Source organism: Bombus bifarius, unplaced genomic scaffold, assembly GCF_011952205.1.
Source record: "Bombus bifarius isolate JDL3187 unplaced genomic scaffold, Bbif_JDL3187 scf7180000007973, whole genome shotgun sequence".
Lineage (NCBI taxonomy): Eukaryota > Metazoa > Arthropoda > Insecta > Hymenoptera > Apidae > Bombus > Bombus bifarius.
Window position 1 is genome coordinate 3,766,822 of NW_022884359.1, and position 25,806 is coordinate 3,792,627.

General features: G+C 42.1%; 1 protein-coding gene across 2 annotated transcripts in view; it reads left to right on the forward strand.

Moving 5' to 3' along the window:
* Positions 1-25,806, forward strand: part of LOC117216753 (aryl hydrocarbon receptor protein 1) — a 156,182-nt gene that overhangs the window by 108,287 nt on the left and 22,089 nt on the right. For both annotated transcript variants that reach the window (XM_033463736.1, XM_033463738.1), the window contains exon 3: positions 13,287-13,405. In XM_033463736.1, coding sequence (XP_033319627.1) covers positions 13,287-13,405 — 119 coding nt within the window. The remainder of the gene's footprint in view (positions 1-13,286; positions 13,406-25,806) is intronic.

Here is a 25,806-nt window from a genome sequence, read left to right on the forward strand (position 1 = left end):
AGATCGTTCGAAGATTGTCCGAAGGGGAGGAGTTTGTTGGTCCGTCGGCGGAACGACAATCACAAATCATCGAGGACGATCATGAAATCGCGGAGCACGGAACATGGAAACAGGGAGACCGGTACAAATGACCCGGGATAATGTATTCCCACCTTCCGTATTTTGTCAGGCTCGTTTGCGGCCCGGGACGTTTCGGTTAGCTGAAAAATTATGGCGATCCATTCTAGTTAGAACCGCGAGCAAGGGGGACGCTGTTTCTTCGGATTCCCGCAGGCTCGCGGACCATCGATGATACTACTGTTTATCGCTTCGTTGCCAGCTGCGTCGAATCTCCGATAGAAAATCCAACTTGCAATCCTTTGCAACTCTTTTTCATCGTGTTTCGATTTCGATATGTTCAAGAAATTTTATCAACTTGAAGTTGGTGTGGCGACGTACGAGTCTCTTGGGGAGCCATGCTGCTTATCAGCTCTATGTAAATTAAAATACGAAAAGAAACAAAGATAAGGATTTTGATTTTATAAAATTTACGTAATTCAATGTTGGAATTCGTGAATTCGTGTTATGCGACATGACGCGAAAAGATACGCCGGCGAAAAGACTCGTGTTATCATTATCGTTGGCAGTCGGTGTCGGAGAATATGTGAAATTAAGTATGTAGCGGTATTGGCTTTAAGATAAAGAATGCATAACAAGCGCCATCGGGACTTTAAAATGTCGGCTCCTGGGCTAACATAATTATCATTTGGAATATTTTAAGAAAGTGGGACCCGAACAGTTGGACAGCCAAGAGGACCGGCAGCGAAGCGAACAAGCAAAGTACATTATCCTTGGCTCGATTGAACCGCCACGAGCGACGAACAAACGAGTGTTTGCACAGGTTTTCGAGTGTTGGCACATCGCTTCCGAATGAACCACACCGCGCAGAAACTTATACCTATTATCCTTGCTGCGTCACTTCCAGCGCTCTTTCCAAACGTACATCTTCCTTCGATTATCGTATAAAGTAAACAGAATCAGCGTACGAAAAATTCAAAGAATTACAGCATACTCGTGAATTCACCGATCTAAGGAAAATTCAACAGGAGAGTGACAACCTCGAAGTAAGTAGACGATTAACTTGCGAAAAGTACAAAATCGTCGTACTCGACGAGAGGTCACGGATCTAAGAAGACCGGCAATGGAAATAGAGGCAATGGAATCGAGTTTTGAAAAGAGACGCGAAAAATCATAGAACGCTCAATAATTCACGGGATCTATGAAAAATTCAAAGTAAACTGAAAGCGCGCGAGGAAGGGAGCGGTGTTGGGGGACACCGTTAGCGGCTAATGGAGGCACAGATTAATCTTGGCCGCGAGGTTTTAATGCCGTGGCCAGGCCTAACGACGCCCAGCCCCGTTTACCCGGACGGGCCGAAAAATTTAATTCGGTTATGAAACTCATTAGGTAATGTAGAAAAGGCACACGAGCCGCAGCCCGAAGCACGGTGATAAATGACGATGTCGTGTCGCGAGGCAGTATATGCCTCGCCACCGACAGCTGCCCTCCGCCGCTGGACACCGTGCTATAGCCGCTTAGATAGAGACGACGGAATGCATTAATACAATTTGCCCTCGTATCTACAGCTGTACGCGCTAATTATAATGTGATTTGCCTTTCGAGTCCGGTCTTTCGTGCGTCCGCCTCCCTCGAATTTTAGTCTTACGTTCTGACTCCGCTTGTCTCAGGATCGAGATCACGATCTTAAAGAGGGGCCCGGTGCTACACAGGGGTAGTTGCAGATCGTTGTGGGTTTTAGATCGGAGATAGTAATCGTTCTGGTCCAATTAGAACCTTTTCGGTTGAGGTTGAGCGAGCGAGGCACTTTGAAAAGTTCGCGGTTTGTACACGAGTGCAGGAAAGTGATCGAACGCTTGTAGACACTTTCCATGAATATATATCGTTATGTGCTCGTAACACGTTGAACAGTTTGCCACTGTTGCGAGACACGATCATTAGGTAGATCGACGTGTAATATTAATCAAAAGATTGGAATTATTACAGGTATTTTCTGTAGATTACATGGAATTTTTTAAAAATTGGCCTACGATTTATACGTTGAGTCCGGCGAAAGTTTTTCGTGAAATATCTCGTTAATTTAAAAGATGATTGTGGCATTAATTTTGAATTATTAATAAAATTACTAGATCCAGATATAATTGGAATAATAGTTTCCAATTTTTTAACAATAGCGTGTATAGTGTGTTTACGATTTCAACGTTTCAGGTTGAAACCATGAATCCATGGTGAAATAGATAACGTTTGGAACAAATGTTCTGTCAATGTAGATAGGAAAAATACAAAAAGCTGAATCGAAGTATATCTTTCATCCGAATCTGGTCTGCTGAAACCTTCATATATTCTCAACATTAAAACAGTTTCTTGCTGGTCAGAGATTTTTGTCAGACGATAAACTGACAGGTATTTTATATTAAAAAATAAAACATAATTTAAAGCCTCAAGGTTGTATACTTACATACATTGTTACATGCTTACGTTTTCAAGTCAAGTCATCGGCGGTTAAATATTCCTCGTTTAACGAGCTATTCAGGGAAGAGACTCTATCTCGGTAGATTGATCGCGTTTCCAAGCATAATCAGCTTTTTACAAAGTAATTCGCGTCGCTCGATTACCATAAAATCTAGCAACTCGGTGGATTTAGTAGCAGCCTAAGGCTTTAAAATATTTTTAAAACATCCTGACACCGCGTTATTTATCGACTCTCTCTCTATCGTTCGTGTTTCTACACGTAAGTCACTCGCGTGGCCTACTTCGTTTATTATTACCACAGGCTCTGGAAAGCTCCACTATTATATTAGCGGAAAAAGTCGCACTGTGAACGTCCCTCGTTTTTTAAGGCTAACGTTCTCGAAATGCTGAGATGCGGTAGCAACGAGAAGCTCGAGTTAAAGTTGAAAGAAATATGGATTATAGGCCAAACGATAACCAATGACGACCACGTCGACGATGATGATACACGACCGTGTCTGTGTGCGCCGTGTTTCCGCTACAAGATTGCTGCTCAAATCACCTTGACACGAGTCCATTGGCATTAAGGACTGCTTTCCTGCGATTCTCTTTTACTATGTACTCGCCCTCGAGAGTTCTCCTCTCGAATTTTCCCCGTTTTTTGATTAAAAAAAAAAGACACTAAATCGCGATAAAAGAGGTCCACAGAATAACTTTCCGAAAGAGAACACTTAAGTCGTTCGGTTTTCTTCAATGATAAAATCGCGTCGAAGATCTTGTCTAGTCGAAAGTTAATTTCTAAGAATTTTAGAACTTTAAGAATCCTCGTATCGTGTAACTGTCCACGCAATAATTTTTCATCTTCGCCGTCAAAATTTACAGCTCTTCTCCCGGCGAACAAAATTTTATCTGAACGAAAAAGATCATTTTTGACGGTCTCGGAATTCCCAAAATTCAGCTATCACGGAACAAGTTCACGAATAAGAAATTTATACTTCCTACGATAAAATTCGATACTCTTTTCCGTATATAGAATTTTGTCTAGGGAAAAGTCCATTTCCAAAAATAAAATTTCCTTGGAATTCGAACGACATTTGTATGGTCATATTTCCTAGATACCGACTGAGCGTGGTGTAATTGATTATATTAGATTGTCCGGAAAGTGTCTTTCTTTCGCAAGCGTGTTTTTTACAACAGTGCACCTTCATACAAACGTGAAACCAAGTCTGTGAAACGTTACGGTGATTATCTCAATAACACAAAATGGATCGTACGTAATTCAGCAAATAATATAAAACAAAAAACATTGTGCGTCTATTATTATTATTCCCCCATAAAACGAAAGAAACTTCTCGGACAACCTAATAATAATCGAACTCGAGGCGTTCACAGGATAGTACGATGAAACAGAAAGTTTCTGATTGAGAGAGAACAAGAGAGGGAGAGGAAGGGGGGGAGACAACGCGATTCACGGTCCGCGAATAATTCGCTGTTAGCGAGCTAATTAACAATAGATACAAATTGGCACGTTAGTCGCGTTTATGACACACGCGCATGTCGTGCCGCGTGCACATTTCCTCCCGCGACGTGTAATCATTCGTAATTGCACCGGGTACGTGGTCCTGTTGCTGGCTATCCGCTCTAATGCCACGGCGAATATCAATCCGCTTTGTCATCAGCCCAGAATTTTTCCCTTTCAACTCCATACGCTTCGATCAAATCTTTGACGAAACATCAGAGATTAACGTCTTTGCCAATACGATGTTACGTGAAATTCTACGTTCGCGCAACTTTTGCTTGCCACAAAGTGAAATATCGAAGATCGAATCTGTGTTATTCTGTCTTCGGAAGATTCATGAAGCTTATCAGTAAGTACTAGATCAATTAATCTCTTCGTAGCAGATATTCATACCAAATAGACCAGTCTTTTATGCAAATTTATGATTCCTATTGGACCGTGGATTTTTACGAATACAGTTAAAACACGAAGCATTTAGAACTCTCGTCTACACCATGCTATTTTCAAAATATTTAAATATCATTCATCGTCCGAACGATTAACTGTATCGTTAAAGATATTGGCTAAATAAATAACTGTAGAGGTTTATGCAAATTAATATTGTAATCAGACTGGGAATTTTTATGGAAATTTTAATTGATACAACAATACCATTCGTAATGGCATTCTGCTAATCGTACCAAACGATTATTACACTTTAAATATTTCCTACGTTTCCACGTTTTCCATGCGTTCTGTGCACGTTTGCATCTTTAATAGACCATAGCCATCAACGAGGGATCTACTCGTAATGAAATACAAGACAATACAAATACATAGTCGAAAGTTGGAACGAACGTAGAGAGACGTTGAGAGAGTGCGTTTCAGCCCCTTTGAAAAGGGGTTGTCGGACGTTTGAGACACGTCGAGTCCCGAAATGAAAATATAAATTTCCACATACGTATGGTTTATTAGAGTTCCTGTCTAAGGATAACAGTCTAGCCGGGCAGAGGGTCCGTTTCGTTGCGTAATGAGAGATTTTATCGCGGTTACAGGGATAGGGCGGGGCAACCGCACTCATGCATTATCACCCCACTTCTGTCTGACGGATTACTTTATACGGTCACTGTACATAGAGAGAGGCGGCAGGGGCCGGTCGCGAGCGGCCGTGTATCGTGGCGTCGAGCACTAAAGAGCGCTTGCGAAACTACTCTCTTCCTCGGCTGTGCTGCTGCTGGCTCGTCGCCTCGATAAAAACTGTCGGCGTCTGGCTCTGCCCGACGAGCGATATCAGATCGTGTATACGCGCCGAATATACCCCGCCGCGGACGCAATTTCTTTTCGCTTCGCTCTGACGGTTCGCGCCCGATGCGATTCGGGGGTTGAATACGTGGGTATACGTTATTCCACGGACTCGAGAAAATCGGAATATCGACGTATCGTTATTGATTTTTAAAGGCTTTGCTGTTGAATGTAAATCGTGTAAGAGAACTTTTGGAACTCGAGATATATATATAGATAGATAGAATTCGTCGAAAGAACTCTATCGAGACTGAAATTGGAAAGCTTTCACGTATACGTATCTCTCGTAACTGTTTTTTGCTTTTGAATCGAGGAAATTTCAATATTCACATAGGTTTGTTAATTTTTAGGAACTTTGATTTCGAATATATCGCACAGCTGAGGAATTAAAACGATCGAAGGAACGCATTTTCTTTCGTTCGGTTTTGACAGAGCTTGCACCTTCTATGATTGGGCGGCAGGGGGAGGGGGTTGAATACCCTGAAAAGAGCAGTATTCTTCGTCGAACAGTTGTAGAAGTAATGTTTCTTTCAAAGAAAAATACAGAACGGTTTCTCGTATATCTGTCGGACCAACCACGAACCCCAAAGAATGAAAAATAAAATTCGAAGCGCTCGATCGTCGAATAAAGAAACACTGCAAACCACACTCTCAATCTACGAACGTGGAAGGATGGTTTCGTATTGCGTGGATTTGTATGGTTTGCAAGATTCGAAAGGGGACAGGAGCACAAAGGAGCGACCGGGTAATTACCCAATTGGTCGTTGCTTTATAAATCGTCGATCAGCAACGCGAACGTATGTACGATCGCTCGTTACGACCGGCTAATAATCTCTCTTCATGGCTATTATCGTCCGACAGAGGTAGACCGCGAATTAACTTCGTTTCCTCCAGTTTCTGCCATCCAGCTACGCCGGAAAGTTGGTTGCTTCTCTCTTTCCTTGTATCTTTTCCTTTTTCATCCGCGCGAGATCGCGTCCCTTTCGACCGTACCGCGATTTCCGCTCCGGTAACGCGCACCGGACGCGAAAGAATCGAAATCGCGGCCTAATTATTTCCACGAACCGGAGCCAGCGGTTCGCGTGAACCATCAAAGACCACGTTGCTAAGTCCTCGCGCAATCACCTGCCAGGAATCTAAACGCCCTTCTTGGGGATCAATTATCCTCCTCTTATTAATTATCGCGATTGTTGTTGATTGAGTGGTTTGTGTATCGACGACAATTGCTTAATCTTCCTGCACGATGTAGATGGAATAATTCGATACAGTCGACTAAATTACGAAGGGTGTTAAGTAGCAGTTTGGAAAACTTTCGAGGTGTGATTCAACCCTTTAAATACAGCTATTCGTCGATAGACGATGGAAGAAAGATTTCATGGAATTTCAGAATAATTTTACTTTTAACTTTAAAACATGTTTTCCATGTTTTTCTTCGCTAATAGTAGGGGTCGTGGAAATGCTGCTACATAGAACGTGTTAGCCGAGCATTAACTAAAATTTCGTTGCAATAAATGGAGTTAGGATAAATGGAGTTCTACTGTGCTTTCAATGTCTAGTTGAGCAAAGCCGTGCCGCGAGGTCGGATAGGCCCGCGAGCAAAACAGATCACGGACTTTAGAACGGGCAATTAAAACGTTCGAGGAGCCTATAGATCCGCGGTCGAGATAAATAATGGCCGAAGAGTATGGCGGAGGAACGGCGGCAGCGAAAGGTCACGACACTATGGAACGCTCGCCGCGGAGGTAATTGGTTCGCGTGGGGAGGAAGAATACGCGATAATTGGCCGGGATAAGGGGATTACGAGGTTCCCGGGTAAAAACGCCGAGGATCGGTGGTTTTTCAGAAAGCCGCCAGGGACCGATCGAAAAAAGACTTTTTCGCGGTTCTTACCCGACGAAAACCACTTCGTCTCGCTGCTTATCGCGCGCCAGCCATTCGTTTTCGCGACATAATCAACCGAGAATTGTGGCGAGCGTGTGTGTTAGTGCGCGTGCCTCGCGCCTAATCTTTCATATTCGTTCGCCCCGCCAGGAATCTTGAACGACGATGGCGACTTCTGTGTCCCTCGTTGGCGTGCGATTCGCTTCCGCTCTTATTATATGTCGAAGCTTTAGACCCCGAGGCCAGCTGTTAGATGATCGATCACCGGGTTTTTGGACGAAAGGCAACGTATTTGTAAATGCATCTAGCATTAGGAAGGAAGTAGTTGGGGGTTGCTAAAAAGGGGTAACATTTTCGGCTGGTTTCCTGTGAAATTGAATTGCTCGAAGAAATTGAAATTCTGGTGGTCAATGTAGAAGTGAGAGAAGGAGTTCTTCGTCAAAGTTAGGAACATTAATAGCAGCCGGTTCAGTTTGTCCGGTCGAGAAATCGCTAAAGATTCGAGAGTATAATTTTTCAGTTCGAAGGGGAGACGAGCGTCGTTTTGCGTTTTCTTTGAAACGACAGCCGATTGCTTTATGTTATATATTTAAAAACAGAACAGAAGCGACTGTGAAATTTCTGCTAAGGCTGTAACAAGTACATTTTACTCTACCTCGAGTGCATTCCACTACTTCAAGTGCAATTTAAGTACGCTTCGAGTCATCAGATTTGTTTCAAAGGCGCTTCAAAGAAGCATCTACGTTCTACTTGTCGTGTATCATATTGATTTCTCGGAGATTTAAACAATTTTGAAAATAGATGTTCGATATTTTAAAGCACTTAAAAGACGTACTGAACCCTAAGTATATCGTTAATTTTTCATTTTGGGAAAAGAAACTACAGCTATCGAAAGATACGTTGCCTGATTAGTTCGTTTTACGTCTATTTTGCTGTTCTTATTTAGACATATAGTCCAAATAAAGTTTCCAACAGACAAGGTATTCCTGTTCCTTCGTCAGGATGACGGTGCGTTTCACGCAGGCCGACTCGTCCCGGCTCGGGCTAAGTGAATGGTTAAGTAAGTGATTATCTCCTTGAGCGTATAATCGATCGATGATTAATGGGATCGGCGTTGTCGGATGCGATTCCAATTAGGAAGCGTCCACGGTGATCAACGCGTCGATACGCGTGCCGCCGCTTGATTGTTTCAGTCCACGTGGCCCATACGATGGGCGTGCCAACGGACCATTTTTAATTTCCTCCGTCACTTTTGCCAAATCGAACCATTCTGTCATTTTATTACCAGCGATAGCCATCCTGTTTAATATATCCAATTATAAAAGCATTCTAACCGGTTTAAGCAGAAGCTTCCATAATCACAAACTAACAGATAACAAATTATAATTTCTATTGGCTCGACGTGCCACATAATTCACTCTTCTAAAATCCTATACGTATTCTTTAATATTTTGAATATAGGAGATACATATTCTCTTCTTGTTTCTTTTCTGTAGTATTAATCACATTTGATACTAACTACGTTTAAGCATCGTATCAATGTAATTGATTTTTACGTACAATCAGATACAGCTAATGGTGATGCAAGATTTTCGAGCGAAGTGTTACCCCCAATTGTTAGTACTAAATTCTACTAAATACTAAATTCCTATCGAGCTATAAATCCTATGAATTATAAAATATAGACGAACGCGAATTAAATAAAAGAATAATATTGCATGTAAGAGATTCGTAAGTAAAACTGTTGTGTCCAGGTGATTGACAATTGCGTACACCGACGAATTAACTCGTCTTCCTTTTCATCGCAATACCGAAGAAACTTCAAACAAAAGAACCCCCATGAAACGTCCTCTCGACAGCATCTGCTTTCTGTAGAAAATTGGACGATAAACGAATGATGGACACGTCCACACCCGATAGTCAACAGCTTGACTAATTCAATTGCCGTCACTTTTGGCTCGGTAAGCGTGTCAGGCTCGAAATGTAGCCTAAATCGTTCGGCAAACAAGCATGACGAGTAAACTTTCGCTCCCTCGTGTGTAAGATCGTGTTTCACGCGTTTCGAAGCGTGCACACGAAGAGATTCACGCGTCCATGAAGGGCCGTACGCCATCGCTCCGGTTCGCGCATTCCGATTGGCCTCTGGCTACTTTTCATTCCGTCGTTTCCGGTCCAGTCCGTCGGCCTCCTCGCGAGTCGACCTTGCGCGAGGAAGTGCAATTATTAACACGGATCTCACGGACTCATCGCCGTGCCAATCTCTCGTTGTTCCACGGATTGATCCTAATCTACGGATGCTTTTCTTTATTTCACGTTTCTTTCAGTTGCGTTGTTTCGCGCAGTTTCCGTGACGTCCACGACACCTTTCTTCCGGTGACACATAGAACGAGCCTTCCCACGAGAGTCGCTCGAACACGATCATCTCCGACGATACCGCGCTCTTTTCTAACTCTCCTTTGCTGCAAATAAACGCGAAATGAGTCGAATCGAACGCATCCTCGAGTTTCGACATCCGGTTTGTGAACTTGAAATCGAAGTAAAAGTAGCGTGGTGCTGGAGATTTGCAATGCTGCCATGGAGTTCCTTCGTGAAAAAGTTTTAGGGTAACTCGAACGTGGCGCAGCCCTATTTTTACTCCTATTTTAAGGATAAATTCAAAATTGAAATAATGATAGTGGTCTCTGATAGGTAGAATCGATATATGACGACGTTCAAACGTTTCTTTTGTGTGTTAGTTGTGCTTTGTAATAGCGAATGTACATATTTTCTAACATTTTATATTTTTTAATTTGATAAAAGTGTGGGAAGCAATCGGAATGTGACGCAGCCTCTCTCTCTCTCTCTCTCTCTCTCTCTAATTGAAATAAAATTCCAATTGCCTTTCATTACACGGAAATGTATCGTACGAAAAACGCGTCCTCGAGTCTCGATATTTTCGAAATAAACTGCAAATTAAGATACAACGATATTCCATGACGAACACGAGCGTGAAATTTACGTTTGCTTTGCTTCTGCATACACCTGTACGATCGTTTTCATACAAAGACCGTGGCGAAGAATTACACGTCGCCCATTCACATCGATTCGTTCCCTCTGAAATCAGTGGATCGTTCTGCAAATACTCTGGTGCACGGTCGTTTGACACAGGAATTCTGTCGGAAACGCGAAGAGTCATCGATCGGGGAAGCATTAGCCACGGTCATTAGCCGTAGACGGAATGAAAGAGCATTGAAAATCGAATTGTCGTTAGGGTAAATAAAGCGAACGCAGCATCGTATCCTGCGGTACGCCGTTATCCCAACGGCCATCCTAAATGGGATCCTGTCCCAGAGGGTCGCGTGGCAGAACGCGGCCGCTTCACGACATTGCGTGCCACTATTTACGAGTGAACAACCTCCGTGTTGCTCATCCTTCCAGCACGCGTCATTCCTTCTCTCAAACGTTCCTTTTCGACAATTCCTTCCCGTTCCTCGTCAGGACAACCTGTTACTGCTCACCGTTTCATTGACTTTCCTATTCTGCTTCGCTAATGGCGAAAAGATTGAGATAATTTGCCGCAATTGAAACTGAAATTATCGCTTAAAAATACGTATGAAATTGTTGGTGAAAATCGGAGCGATATTTTCAAATAACGTTTCTATATGTAAAATATCTCTATTCGTAAATGACGTTTCCGTATTTCTACTTGCGAAATTATTCAAGCATTCCGTGCCTCTAATAGTAGTCTAAGCAGTCGCGATACATTTTGAGTGGAAAAAGTTGAACTTTCCATTGCACATTCAATTCCTTGGAACATTCTCTACATGCGGTAATCTGTGTTGAACATTTGCAAAGCAGGATTCCATCATCACCATTAAAGATTAAGAACATCGAAACGCAACGTAGGTGATTAATCTTGAGTCAGGTTCTTCCTGGATAGAGTGGCTGTCGTCAAGGAGTAGTAGGAGGATAGTACTAAGTAAGCACGATGAAAACTGGCCTGGAGGGTCGCGTGGCGCACGCGTGCTTCACTGGAGGAACATTGCGTGCACCTTTTTATGAGCGGCCATCGGCGAAGTCGCACATCTTTCATGCACGCATCGATACCCTTCGACGCTAAATGCTCCACGAGGAGGTTGTTCACTTTCGAAACGCATCGACGCGGCGGACTCGTATCATCCGGCTCTCCGACCGGCGGAGCTCACAGGTGGTCTTGTTCTTATTCGTTACACGGTCCGCAGCGACGACGACGCGGTGATACGACGTGGTGCTTTCACTTCACCTCGGCCTGGAACTCCTGAAATATCGTATTTTACCCGGCCGCGATCGGTTTCTTCGTGTAAATGATACGAAAATCGTGTGTCGACCTCAGGGTCCCCACATTGGCTGCGCGCGCGCGCCGTACGACAGGTTTCACTTCCACGTTCGAACCTCCCAGTGAATTGTTTTCGATGCCCTAACAACAACAAGCGTTCGTTGGAATCGACGTGTTTAACCATGCCGCGAACCTCGGATCTTTCATGTCTCGAGTCTCGTTCTAAGGAACAAAGAGGATTTGCAACGTTTTGAGAAGATCTAACATCTCATCGATATTTTTATATTATATTTGGAGTTTGGTTTCGTTTTAAAGGACAGGAACATTTACGATATATTTAGGAAGATTTAACATGACGTTTCATGTTTAACCTTGTTGCGATCCTCGGATTTTTATATTTCAAGCTTGGTCTCGTTTTAACAAACAAAAAAGTGTACGTGTTTCATGAGAATTTAACATGGAAGTTGATTTCTAACCTTTTTTGTATTCCAATATTGGTGTTATTTTAAGGGACAAATAGGATTTGCAACGTTCCAAGGAGATTTAACGTGAAATTTCACGTCATTGAATTTGACGTGCATATTGTACGTGTTATGTAAAACATTTGGAAATTCTATCGCTGCTGTAGTGAAACGCAACTGTCGTGATTATATCGGTAAAATTTGAAACACAACCGAAAATGTATATAATACAAGTTAGAAGATATTTATTACAAGACACATATGCATATATTATAATAAAATTCTATATAGATGAACATTTTGCCCAGTTCCTAGATTCCATAGAACACATGGTAATTTCAAACTCTTGGGTCGCTAGCGACGATTAGACACATTTTACCAAGCTTATCACCCAAATATCCAATTATCCGTTACTCTTGTAAAATACAATTGTATTTTCTAAAATTAGAATGTTTTTCGTCCACAATTTACCTTCTATCCGCACCGTATGATCTCCTCTATCATAGTAATGTAATTGTCACAGCGTATTACTAGTCTTGTTCTGACTCATCGTCGACATTGCCGAACCTATAATCATGCTAAACGTCAGTTTATTTCATCTTTATTTCGAGCGATTGCATTTTATCTCATCATGTACTCTTTATCTTCGTTCTTATCGTGCGAAAGTCAGTCGAGAAAGAGAAGAGGAGGAAGAGTGGACATGGCGATCGAACAACCCGAAAGCCTTCTTTATCTTCTCAAATCGAATCCTTCCGCTTGAGAGAAACGGACGGTTTCCACCGTTGAGGTGTCGTTGTTATCGTTGGCCTGTGTAATCCCCATCTTCGAATCGAATTCTTCCGCGAGAAAAAAAAGAGGAGAAGAGAGAAGGGGAACGAGTCATCCGAACGGCGAAAGTATCAAACGACGGAAGGAGATTAATGGAGAACGGTCGCGGAGAAGATCCGGCAATACGTGACAGGATGTGAGCGACACTTCCTTTTAAGCCCTATAATAAGCCGTCGATCTGTTGCCCGTTACACCTGCCGTACCCCTTTGCTTAACATGCACGCTATAATTGCAAAATGTACGAGAACCAGATCCTTGCGTTAAATAATATTCTGTCGAAGCCGCCGAATTTTTACGATTTTTTACTCTGCGAATTTCTCTTGTTGCCCGGATATTAAGTTTAATGCTAGAGATGAAATGTCGCACGACATGTATGCGTATCGTATAACGTTTGATTAACATGAATACTATAAGGTTAAGGTGTGCATAATGTCACAGATCATTTTTAGAGCGTTACAGGTGAAAGTTTCGATTAAAACGAGTTAACAAAGGGCTAAACTGTTCTCTGTTGCAGTGGTGATGCACAAAGACAAGGAAGAAAATTCGCACCACGATTCGCATTACCGGGCGAGGGAATTGGCGGCGTTCGCTGCCTACGACCATCATCATCTCGATGGCGAAATGTTCCTGCAGGTGAGTTTTCTAAGACACCGGCTTCGAAGTCGACTCGATAAAAACAACTCGCATAGCCTTAATATATCTTATCATTTGCAAAGATACCGTACTAGAGCTCCTCGTATACGACGAATCCTTCAACGATAGAAACTACGCTCTAACAATTTGAGAGACAAACAGAAGCAGTCTTCGAGTCCTCCGCGATAGACGAGTTTCCCGATTACTCTCGATAGATTGACTTTTCTTCGGTGAAACCGCAAACATAGTTACAATGGACACGGTCCGTCTCAAACTACTGGCGTTTCACTTCCTCCGTCTTCTCGTAATTGCGAAAACAACCCTTAAAATTGGCCACGAAATCCGCTAAAAACCCAACAGTCACCCGATCGCTGCGATTCGGTTGCTCACAGCGAGAGGCTGCAGAGAAAGAGGCGGGAGGACGGCCTCGGATGGAGGGAACGGGGCGAAATTAAATCATCGCGAGTGAGAGGAAAAGACAGGAAGAGGCGAAGGAGAGCAAGCGGGGGGGAGAGATATCCGGCTGATGAACCGGCTATGAAACCGAGGCGTACGAGGTGTCTATTCCTCCAAAGTATGGAAGGGTATATACACGGATTAATGGCGGTGTATCATGCGAGGCTATTACGTTCCCTTTCCTGCGTTTTAGCTGCACACACGGGAGAAACAGAGCGAGGGTGAGGCACCTAAGTGGGGGATACGATACCAAAGATACTGGTGGGGAACAGTGGAATACAGACGGTGGGGATAGAAACGATATTGCTCGCACGTACGAAGCGGTACCCGCGATTCCATGCGATCGAACGATTCCTGCCAGCATCTATAACGGCCGGTTATTAATTGCTCGCTGGTTAATTGCGTTACGTAGCTCGTGCCGCGAGCTGATCCCCGGACGGGACATTCTGACAGCTTGAAACGCTAGCTGCCGTCATTTTTCCACGCGTCCTCGCGACCTTTAGAAACATAACAATGGGGTGTTTTTACAATTTTTAATGATTTTTGTTCTTTGTGTCTCGTGTTTCTCTTTTTTCTGTTGCAATGAAAGAAAGAGAGAATCATTTGTGAGGTTGAGACTTTTGGTGTAGATTAAAATGATAGATTAACAGGGTCGAAGAGATTAATCTACCGGGAATGACATTATAGTGTTTAACAAAGGGAAAGAAAGATGAACTGTTGTTACGTGAAAAGACGATGAATTAATAGAATGGTGTTTGGACTAGATTGGATTTTTTCTGCGATTTGTCTCGTAACACGGTAGATGTTATTGATGTTAGGATATTAATTGTTTCAATATTTGGCTACTCCTCGCACTATCTCGCAATTTCCATCTAAATTCAAGCAGCACGAAGCAACCACGTAATGCGATCCTTCCCATCTAAATTCAAACAGCAATCCTCGGCAAAAGGAAGATGGCAAACCGAAGCTCGCAACATGGACTCAACATCGCCTCTTTAATTAACTAGAAACGTAGCTTCCAGACGCAAGACATTAAGAAAAGAAGAAAAGAAACGAAGAATCCGGTCTAATAACAGCGATCGGTTTGCCAAAGTAGCTTCTGCTTCAAAAGAGCATCGTATCCCCGTGTACAACACGAGAATCGGATAAAAGTTTCATCCATGAAACACTTTCAATAATTCCACGAGGTAGCAGAAATTAACCGTTGAGCCAGGCCTCGTATTTTCTCTAATTCGTGGAGTTCCTTGAACCTGTCCTTCCGAGGACTTCCCTCGGCCTCCTACGCCTTTCTTCTCCCCCTTCGCCATTGGTCGCTTCTGCCTCCTCCTCTTCTATACCCACGTTATACACCGTTTTGCCGATCCTCATAAAGTTCACGAAGCCCGACAGTAAATCCGGTTTATGACAAGCCGACCGCCACCACCGGACACTCACGAAATTACGGCTGAACGATCGAATTTTTATACTCCTCCTTACTACCAATTATAGTGTTTAGAGGAGGACCGCGCGACCGTAGGATCCAAAGATTTCTCGCTTCATCCCTGTTCGAATTCCATACTCGTGGAATTATCTGAGTCTACGTAATCATTAAGTAGTAGCAGTCGAGGTGGAAGTCATTTTCTGGAAAACATACTCGTACATAGATATGCAACTGTTGCGTCTATCACCGCCATTGGAACAGGCTTGAGAAAATGTTATAGCGATTAAGTCGATAAATGAAAGAACAAAGAGTAAAGCGTTATCGGATATTAGAATTTTTTAACTAGTTGGCTTTTTTCGACGAGTATACTCGTCACAAAGAAATGACAATATTTCGTGTCACGACGAGCCCCGTCGGTAATAAAATAGAAAAACAAAATAGTTGTTTCATTACAATTTAACTGTACGTTACAACAGCCACGTGTACCCTGCATTTGACGACGTGCACACTTTTCAAAGTTTTCAAAGAGGTCGCGACAGCTAAACTGATTAAGAGTTTCTTCGGAATTCGCGATTGTTTATTTGCCGCGATAAACAAGCTTGTAAGTAATTTCTTTCTTTGAGAATTTCGACGCTAAACGTACATCTGAACGACGAAATCGAGAAATACGTAAAAAGTGGAGTCGATCGATTCGATCTCGGAAATAGATAAATTGCGTGGACGCACCGCGTGCGTCAATATCGCCGAATCTACTGCAGATAGAACGAGAATAGGAAAATGATGGCATCTTCGTTTTATTCCGTTAAACCGTAAATTGCTCGTAATAGTTACTCGAGACGATTGAAACGAGGAGGTTGCGTAGCCGGAACGATAGAAAGAGTATCGTTGCATAATTTACGCGAGCAAAACCGAGTCCCTTGGAATATTTAAGGCAATTTCACAGATAGCGATCGCGGCGGCTCGCGGAGATAGCGTGCAAAGAGATACTTTCCCGGTGGATACTTACGATTTTCTCAACGGCCCGCGGATGCATTACTCGCGGCGAAGGTTTCCTAGCGCGAGACAGTTAGTGCGCGTTTTCCAACACTTTCGGCCGCGTTTTAACCGGCAACGAGAATTTCTGCCGCGACGGGGCAACCCGTAAATCCGTCGGCTCGGCTTCGTACGCCTCTCCGCGAATTCTTCTTTCCCCTGTTCGTTGTTTTTTCTTTTTTCACGAATTAAACGAGTTAAGTATGTAACGAGCCCGGCCCCGATATCTTTATGGCCGATCTCGATGAACAATTACTTATTAATAGTCGCGCTTAATGGGTCACGCGACCGTTTAATCACCGTAATAATCCTCCGTTGCATTTTTTCAGCCGATTTATGCTATCGAAATTGGAAGTTTAGTATTCCGAAATTTCGAAGATTGCCGTGCTAAAGCTCGAATTTTAGAGATTTGTCCCGTGTAATTTAATTTTAGAGAGCTTTAAGGTTCCTTAAAGCTCGTGCAAGCCTCTTTATACGACGACATGTTGCCTACTTGCAGATCTTGAGCGGATGTCGATAGCATTCAGTCGCTCGTTTATTCTCTCTGTTCGTCCCATGTTACGTTTTTCAATGATCAACTTCGAGTCGATCTTAACTACATATCAATTGCAAGTTCTTGTTCGTTTATCTTTTTTCGTCGACAGTGACGACGAACGAAATTGAAAGTTCTCAGTATCGAATCCTCGAACTTGTTACACATTTCTCGAGCCAAGTTTTGCAACTCTGTGTCTACGATCTATGATTTCGGAAAGACTTAAAGACTCTTTGCAGTTAGAAATTCCAGTCGTCGAAGGCTTTTATATTCTCATTACCAATCTGAAATTAACGCAGACGAAATTGGAAGTTGTAAAAATAGAATCTTCAAAGCCCGTAACGCTTCCTGAAACGAAATTCTAAAATTACTCAATTTCACCTACTCAATCTCGTTTCAGCGAACTCGAATGTATTTTCTAATCCTAAATCAACGTCGACTCTGTCAAATTTTTCGTTTATCCTGGCTCGTTAACAATGACGATCGACAGAGCCAAGTGCCTGAGATCTTACGGGGTCGAATATGGGCACCGTATCAACATTAATCAGACTGGTCCCGGAGCGGGTTGAAATCGCCGGGATAAACTAATAAAACACGCGTACGCGTTCACGGTTGCCCCGCGAAGGGGATTTTTCAATCGGCAAGAAGAACATACTTTGCCAATCCATTTCTGCCATCTCTTGCAAATTATCACCCCGAGCAAAGCGCACGATACCCACCCCCCGTCGAGAGTGCGCGCCTCTCTCTCTCTCTCCCTCTCTTGGCTCTCTTGCTTTCCTTTAGCAGAACTCCAACATACTTTTCTTGACACCGTGGCCACGGTGAACGATGCGCCCTGGAAAAATAAAACAGCATTCACCCTTACTTTTCTTCTTTCCTGCCATTTTTTGTCCTTTCTTCGTTGAATCGGTACATCGGTTTGTTTGATTTATGTCATCGATGAGTCTACTTTGGAACAAGTTGTATACCGTTTCCCTTCGTAACATTGTTCAAAGGGATCTTGAAGATTTGTGAAGAGGGACGCCGAAGTAAGAAGTTGGAACGACTTTATCGGAAATTTATGGATTCTCGCCGATAGCTATTCGTACCGTATTCCATATTCGTTTGGAATTTATTTGGATTTTTATTTTCAAGGGATGTGTGGTCTTTGTTATTTATGCTGCCTGGTAATTCGCTGGCATGAAGAGGAAGATTATAGAGTAGATGTTCTGTACTTGTTTCAAGTAGTTGTTACACCTTAATAAAATTATTTTTTTCAATCGTCCGATCCGAAACCTTCGACCGAGATACTTTCACATGGCAGACTGCCGACTTGAGAATTTCAGTTCCTACGTTTCTAATTAAAATGCCGTCGAATGCGATTGAACGCGGCTTACATCTTAAGAGAATTCAATTCGACAGCTTTCGGATAAAATGCTTCGCGATAGAATATTCCTCGTGCGTGTCTTTCCATATGGACGATCTTAACGAGAACCGTAGCGTATTGAACGCTACCAATTGCGATGCTTCCTTCGCTTGCAATTATTTACGCTTCTAAATATTTCCAATTTGCAAGCTGACGATTCCAATGGTTACAACTAAATTTTTACCGAATTAGACGCTCTGTATTTGAAAGTGTTTCACTCGAATGCTTTCAATCCGTTTCCAAAGTGAATATTTCCAACATTTTAACTTTCATACGTAACAGTTTTCCGTTAAAATGTGCTCTTGATGAATATACCACCGAACCTAGTCAGCTTGTGAATACACCAAACGATCGTACGCGAAGACGTGTTGTTGGCAAAGATGAAACGTCAGGGGAAAAGCTGAATGAAACACGATGATTGGAAAGATGGGCGAGATGTAGGCGGCAATTGGAAGTTGGCTTGAAAGCCAGTGGCGTCTATACTCGTTGTAGTCTACCGGGCAAAGCTTGAGAGAGGCAGCAGGAAGAAAAATAGCTTGGTTATGATTACGGGTTACCGGTGGCGGGGGTTGTTCCTGACCACGACCCTCTTTTACCGCTACTGCGGTGTGGCTGGCGTATTAATGCGATACACGATAGCCTGCTGGCTATTAAATAAAAAATATGAGAGCAAAATGGCTGCTTTCGCGGCGATACGTCACCGAGAGGCGTGATTTGTACCGAAGCCTTGGCTAAAAATCGCCTTCCCCCGATTCCGCCGCGCAACAAAACCGCTCCCGGACCTCCGTGAATTTCGAAGCGCGTTTCATCGGCTAATGCACAGGTTCGCCGATTCACCTCGATGAATTCTTAACGAGCGAGCACCGTGCGAACGATCGACGATCGTACCGAAACGATCGATCGCTTTTGGGAAAAGTTCGATGGAGGAGGATTCTGGTGAACGACGAGGCTGATGATGATAGGTCGAGCCAGGCGTGGAGAATCGCAAACCATTTCGTCTCAACGTCTTATAAGATGTAACCTACACAAATTGATGAAAGTACATCGTACAGTTTATTGTACAACAGTCGTTGCGATGATAATTTCACGATTGCGATCCTCGAAGAAGAACGATATGGTACTTGGTTTGAGACAATTTTGGGCAAAGTAGAGTCCGGTAGAGAAACGCGTTGAGGTCGGTTTCGTGTCGTAAGATGCACAACGTGTGACAATTTATAAAGGTACATTGCACAACATTCATCGTACAACAATTGTCATTCCGATAATTTTATTACCAAAGGACTTCAGAGGAAGGATGAGTAATCTGAGAATACTGTGGGAAAGTTAGATTCTAATTGAGAAATCCAACGTGTTATAAGATGTAACAGGAATTGTACAACTGTCGTTACTGTGATAATTTCATGATTGTTAAAGGCTTCGAAGGAAAAGCGATATGGTATTTAATTTCGGAAAACTATGGAAAAATTAGAGTCTGGCAGCGAAATCTGATTCAGTTCGTTATACGATATGAAAGATGCAAAAGCAGTATATTTCATAAGCGAAATTTGCCACAGGTGGAGTTTTCTCTTGGGTTAAGTCGAGGTCATTGGGGAACTAAATTTTATATTTTTATTCAGCGAAAATAGGAGTAACTCGGTTTTATCGTTAACGCGTTACGTAAGAAATGTGCTTAGTGTTGCTTTATGTAAGAGATAGGTTGCAGCTGGTCTAACTAAATAAATGAAGCACACATACGGGCTGGCGCCACGAATTCGTCTGACCTAGGTATCGAGTAATGTTAATACGCGAAAAGAGAGCCGCTAGCGAATTGTGTATTCGTCTTCGATTTTCGTGAGGCTCGGGATCATCGGTTGTCGAGGATGATTTTTACAGAATTCGTGGACGATCGAGACGAACGACAGGAAAACAGGCAGGACGAAGTTGAGCAATCAGCCAGGAGGCAAAAGGGGCAGACATGCAAGCATCAGCAACAAGTAAGAGCTTGGATCTGCTGCTCAAGTCGACGGTGAGCTCGCACGGAGCACACTTACATTGCAGATTTATTTGACTATCGAACGAACAGCGAAATATTCGCTCTCTTATTTGTTTACTATACGTGTTTATCATTCTTATCAATTTTTAAAAATTGGCAGTCTTTTAGCTATATTCAACTCGTTCACTCGTCGTTTCGATTCACAAGTGTTTGAACAATTGCCTCTTATTTTTTGTTATTATTTTTTTAATTTAGAAAATGGTATGTATAGCGCATTAGAAGTCAATATACGCTAGAAGTGAAATGAACGTGTTAGATTCGGTCTCTACAATCGTAATAAAACACGATGACGGAGAGCCTGATCGTTTACACTGTCTACAATTGCCATTAGAAGTACGCTAAGTATCAGAAGTATACTTAACAGGAGAAAGAATGCTCTAGCAGTTCTAATGTCACAGTAGTATAGGACACTACGTTATATAGACATTTTTGCCATTACCTTGGACAATGCATTCTTTCGGACTACTTAATCATTATATATGATATACATCATTAAACAAAATATGTATCGATAGCTGTAGTTAGGAAGACTGTATTTACGTGCTATTAAGCACCGATCGCTGTTTGCTGCAAAAACCATGGAAACTGTTTTCCACGGGAAAAAACATTTCGAAAATACACCGTTGTATAATCGACGCGATTTCTGGATAAAAAGCAAAGGTAGAGCGGCTCTAATAGGAAGTTTGAAAGGAAGCGACAAGTCGCTCGAAATTGTTCAAAGTCGCACGCGTTTCATTATTCCATCCGGAGAGCCGGTATCGAGATTAATCAAACAAGATAGGCGAGTAATCTGCACTTGCGATCGAAAACCGTCGCGCGAAGAGGAGCCGAGTGATTCGACAGGGGCAGGTGTCGAAGCTCGGCGAAGAAAAAGGCGAGCGTGCGTCGTCCACGACCAAGGAAGTGGCAGCCTGTCGACGATTAAATGAACTTTTATTTTCGTATCGGCCGCGTTCCAGGCTGTCGTGAAGCCGCCGGATGCTGCCTCGTTAATGACCGTGTGTGCACTGTGAATGGTGTTGTATATAGTGAATGGTATGGCAAATATGTTGCAAACGAAGTTTACGAGGTGAAGGTATTCCAAGTAGCCAGATTATTTTTGTTTTATATCGTCCAGTTGCTATGGTTGCTTTTTTTTGTCGTACAGGGTGCATCAAAAGTAGCGTTAAAATCCTTCCAATCGTGTTATTATTATTCATTTTCATCGTTTTTCCGCGATATCTTATGAATGTTCTTTTTGCCAATACAATTAGGAAAATGAAAGTTGGATAGAAAAGTTGTTTTAACCAGTGAATATTATAAACAGTTTGAACCTTGAAATGGGTGAATATTCTTTGATCACCTTGTATACAGAATTTATAGGCATTCCGTTTTAACTCATTTAGTTACCTCATCTAACGGGGAACTTGATCATCGTTATTACGAGCGCCGAATGTTTCATTTTATAGCGGTAAACCGAAGTACCGAATGAGAGGGATTTTTATCCGTGTATGACCATAAAGTTTATCTGAAAAATAAAATTGTTTATATATTTCGGCAGAATAATAACGCGTCGAATAAGTCGATATTAAGTTTTAGTACGTCGTGCCTTCTTCATGAAATCAGAAGAGCAAAATTACACAGTCCTTAAAAAATTCAATCCTGCAAGATTTTAGATACGTACGATGATTAAATAGTTCCTACATATTTCTACAAAAATGTTAGCAGCCACCGGTTAATAAATAATCGACAGCAACGGTGAACACGAACACGATCCTTTCCATAAACTAAACCCATTTTTAAAGCCAATATCCAAGACAGAATATCGAACAAAATGGACATGTTATTATTACAGAATCACTCTGTATACCTGTCACAACGTCCCTTCGAGACAAGCCCATAAACCATTTCTCCTATAATCGAATAAATAATTCCGAATGCTAGTTGTACTATCGAAACGACAAACGTGGGATTGTTTTGAAAGAAACATTTGAACCCCTTTAGAGGGAAGGGTGGCATCGAAACAGCAATTTCTGGCCCGTGATTGCGTTCCTTCATAGCGTAACGGCGGTTTAGACTGATAACCGGAAGCCGGGCGCAAGGGAAAACGGGGCGATCGGCAAAGTGTAGTGAGTCAGTGAGACACGGGCTGAGTCAAAGGTAAGTGTAGGTTAGGTGGGTGCATGGGATGGGATGATATGAGGTTAGGTTGGTGGTCGACGGGGCTCGCCTTGGTCTGGCACCGCTAGTCCTTCCCGTATTGATCGCGTGCTCCTTTCCTCCCTTAGATACCACCCCCTTTTGCGCCTTACGTATCGCCAGCATTTGCTCTTACCCTGGCGTCGACACCGACGAGACTCCGACGAGACACCGGCCATGGATCCTCCTCATCGACCAGATTCGATATTCCATCCGAATCGTTCGTTCGATGACCCTTCACGAGTTTATTCTATTTTATTCCTCTTCCTGTTTCTCGTTTTCTGCTGTGGCATCTTAATTCCCTCACCTGTCATCGGGATTATTATCTTTCGCTGTAATTGGTCGACTAATGGTACTAATTAATCGACAAGTTACAAGTTGGCGGTTATTGGCGTTTCTTTCACAGTTTTATCATTTCTTTACGATCTCGTTAGTACTGGAACTGTCAAAGTAATTGAAACGATCGATCAGCAGTTTTTCATAGAACATTATAGATGTACATATTTCGTACGCAGATTATATAGATTTACTAGAAATCGTCATTACATACTTGGAATGATCTTTTTTAAATATATGGACAATACATGTACAAGCTTTATATTATATTCTACTATTAAGTAGAATAATCAGTTGGCTTGTAATTTGTAGAATTTACTCACAGAACTTTATTTCTTCGATATCATTAAACTTGCCACTATTATGCGATTGAGTTTATCGGCTTGTAACTTGTAGAATTTCGTTAACGTTATTAGTTGAATCGCGCTAGAGGACGCAGGTGTTTCCTTCATCCCCTTAACTTTGTGCCCTTTCATTCTTTTCTCATTCCGTCTGACTCACTAGAAGTCTTAATCGCCGAAACAAATGAAATTTCGATGCTTGCCGCAGAAACAAGTGTCCTCGCTGCGGATAAATGCAGATACGATTAATCATTCGCGGGCATAAAACGTGGTCGAGCGACTTTCGTCGGCGGACGTTTCCCGGAAGCATGCTGTCTAGCCATCTTGCTTAGTTCAGACGCGAAAAAAATGCCGTCTTGATTTTTTTTTTTGACGAAAAAGGTCCCGTTGCCTCGCGAGTATTAGTTTCGCGAACGTGGCTCAAGCTACCCTTCCGGTGTCCATAATTAATCACGCTCGAGCATGAAACCCATCGAGCAAACCATTATCGTTCATATTATTATTTCTTGCGTCTTATCATTCATGTATTTAACCCGGGACATTTTTTCCTCTGTCGTTGATTTTGGACGAGATGATTGATGGCGCCACGAGATCATCGATTTAACACCGATCTCGATTTCTTGGAATTTTGTGTTCAAATCTCATCGATAGATATTTGCTTGAAATTTGCTTCTATTCGACAGCGTTGGAGTAAAAAGTTGAATATTTTGGACGTTTGTAATGTTAAAATGTTACGTCGAATATTTACAAATGGGAATTCTCATTTAGGAATAGAATGTGAAAGCTTCTGAATTTAAGTGCCTCGAACCCCAAAAGATGCAATTTAAACGAGGCTTTTTAAATTCATTTTTAATTGTTTAATTAACAACTATGGCATCGCGAAAGTGAAATCCTCACACCTGCGACTCGAACACCTTCGAACTTACCACGTTCGAAATAAAGCATATGCGAGGCAAAGAAATTTCACTCGAGAAACACGTGAACGTTTAATCGCAATTATCTAGACCGATATTCAGAGTACCTTTCGGGACGTAATTCGTCAGAGCGGAAGAATCTGTCCGATCTCGTTTCGCGTGGCCCGTCAACCTCGACAGCTTTAGCAACTGTAGCTTTGTCGTTCGTGCGTACGTCGCCGATAACGACCATTCCTTCGTCACGGAGCACGAACGCGACCTGGCAATAATTTTATGAATTTATCGTTTTCCACGTGTTCTACCGGCGGCTCTCGCGATTACTTCCCCTATTTCGTTAATTAAGTCGTCCCTTACGAAAAACATTACCGTTCAATAGGATGCTTAATTGCCTGTGCGTTAATGAGCTAAATAAAGTCTTGACTAACTCCTGTCGTAAAATCAGTTTGCGTTACTGAGGACTAGTTTTCATTCGCGTCTGGCTGCGAGGCAGAATGAACTGTGATCCGGAGTGACTTTATTCCAGAACAGTAAATAGGGTTTTAAAATACAGGCAGAAGATAACTACCGATTGTGCCCCATGTAATATATACGATACCGTTCATAATTATTTAGTGAAAATTGAATGCTTTTAGATATTGGCCGCTGTCAAGTCGAAAGCTTCCAAGTTGAGTATCCTCAGGTCGAAAAATGTCAGATAGCACTCCTCCAAATTAAAAGTCTTTAAATTGAACGCTACAAGCGAGAAGTTTAGAAATTGCACGCTCCCAAGTCGAATGCTTTCAAATTGAACGCACTTAAATTGAGCGCTTTCAAGTTGGGGTCGTTCGATTCAAAACTATCCGAGTCGGAAGCTTTCAATTTTGCGAGCCTAGAATGCGAAAAAATTCCATATTGAAACCTATTCTACCAAGTTTCTCGCTTGTAAAGGAATTTATTAATCCCTGCAGAAACTAAGAACAGGTTTTCACCGGGGCGATAATTTTCCTGATAAATATACATTGCGAAAGGGAAAACGTTATTGTTCGCTATCCAATGCATCGCAAGTAATAGATATATTATTATACAAAACAGACAACAGGGAGTGTAATCGATATCGCAGAACATATATTTACTTAGTTGATTTATGTACTGTGCCATATGAAGTGCGAGTTAATTGCCGACTCGTAATGAATCATGTGTTAATTAAATCGCAACGTAATTGCATTTAGTAGCTCTAAACGGATCCCCTCCCCCGAATAAAGATTTCCTTTTGTTTGTATTAATGAAATTCCGCGATGCAAAAAACGTGTGTCTATTATCTGATTTACATACAAAAATTCATTAGGCTTTACATGAATTAAGAGGAAATCACGTAGAATTAATAGTAGAATCTTTTATCTCGGTATGTAATTTATTACGGTGAACGTTGTCTTCTGATAAGTATCTGTTACACCTGCGATCACACAGAAACTAGAAGAAATACAAATTGCCGTTTAATGTTCAGCAGATATGGCAAAACCAACCATCGAGCTTTACGTTTTCGTAAAGTTGAGTCCTAAAGCTTAGATCTCAGATTGATTTTTTATTTTCATGTAGATACAAGCGGACGACCGATGTTCATTTGAATAGAAATGATTTTTTTTTTTTTTTAGATTCGAATGAAGCAAAGGGGACATTTGCGAATTCCGTATTTTAGAATCGAAAGTTTTTAAATTAGATGCTTTCGAATTCGAGAACTCCCGAATTGAAATTTTTCCAGGTCAAAAGCATTGAAAT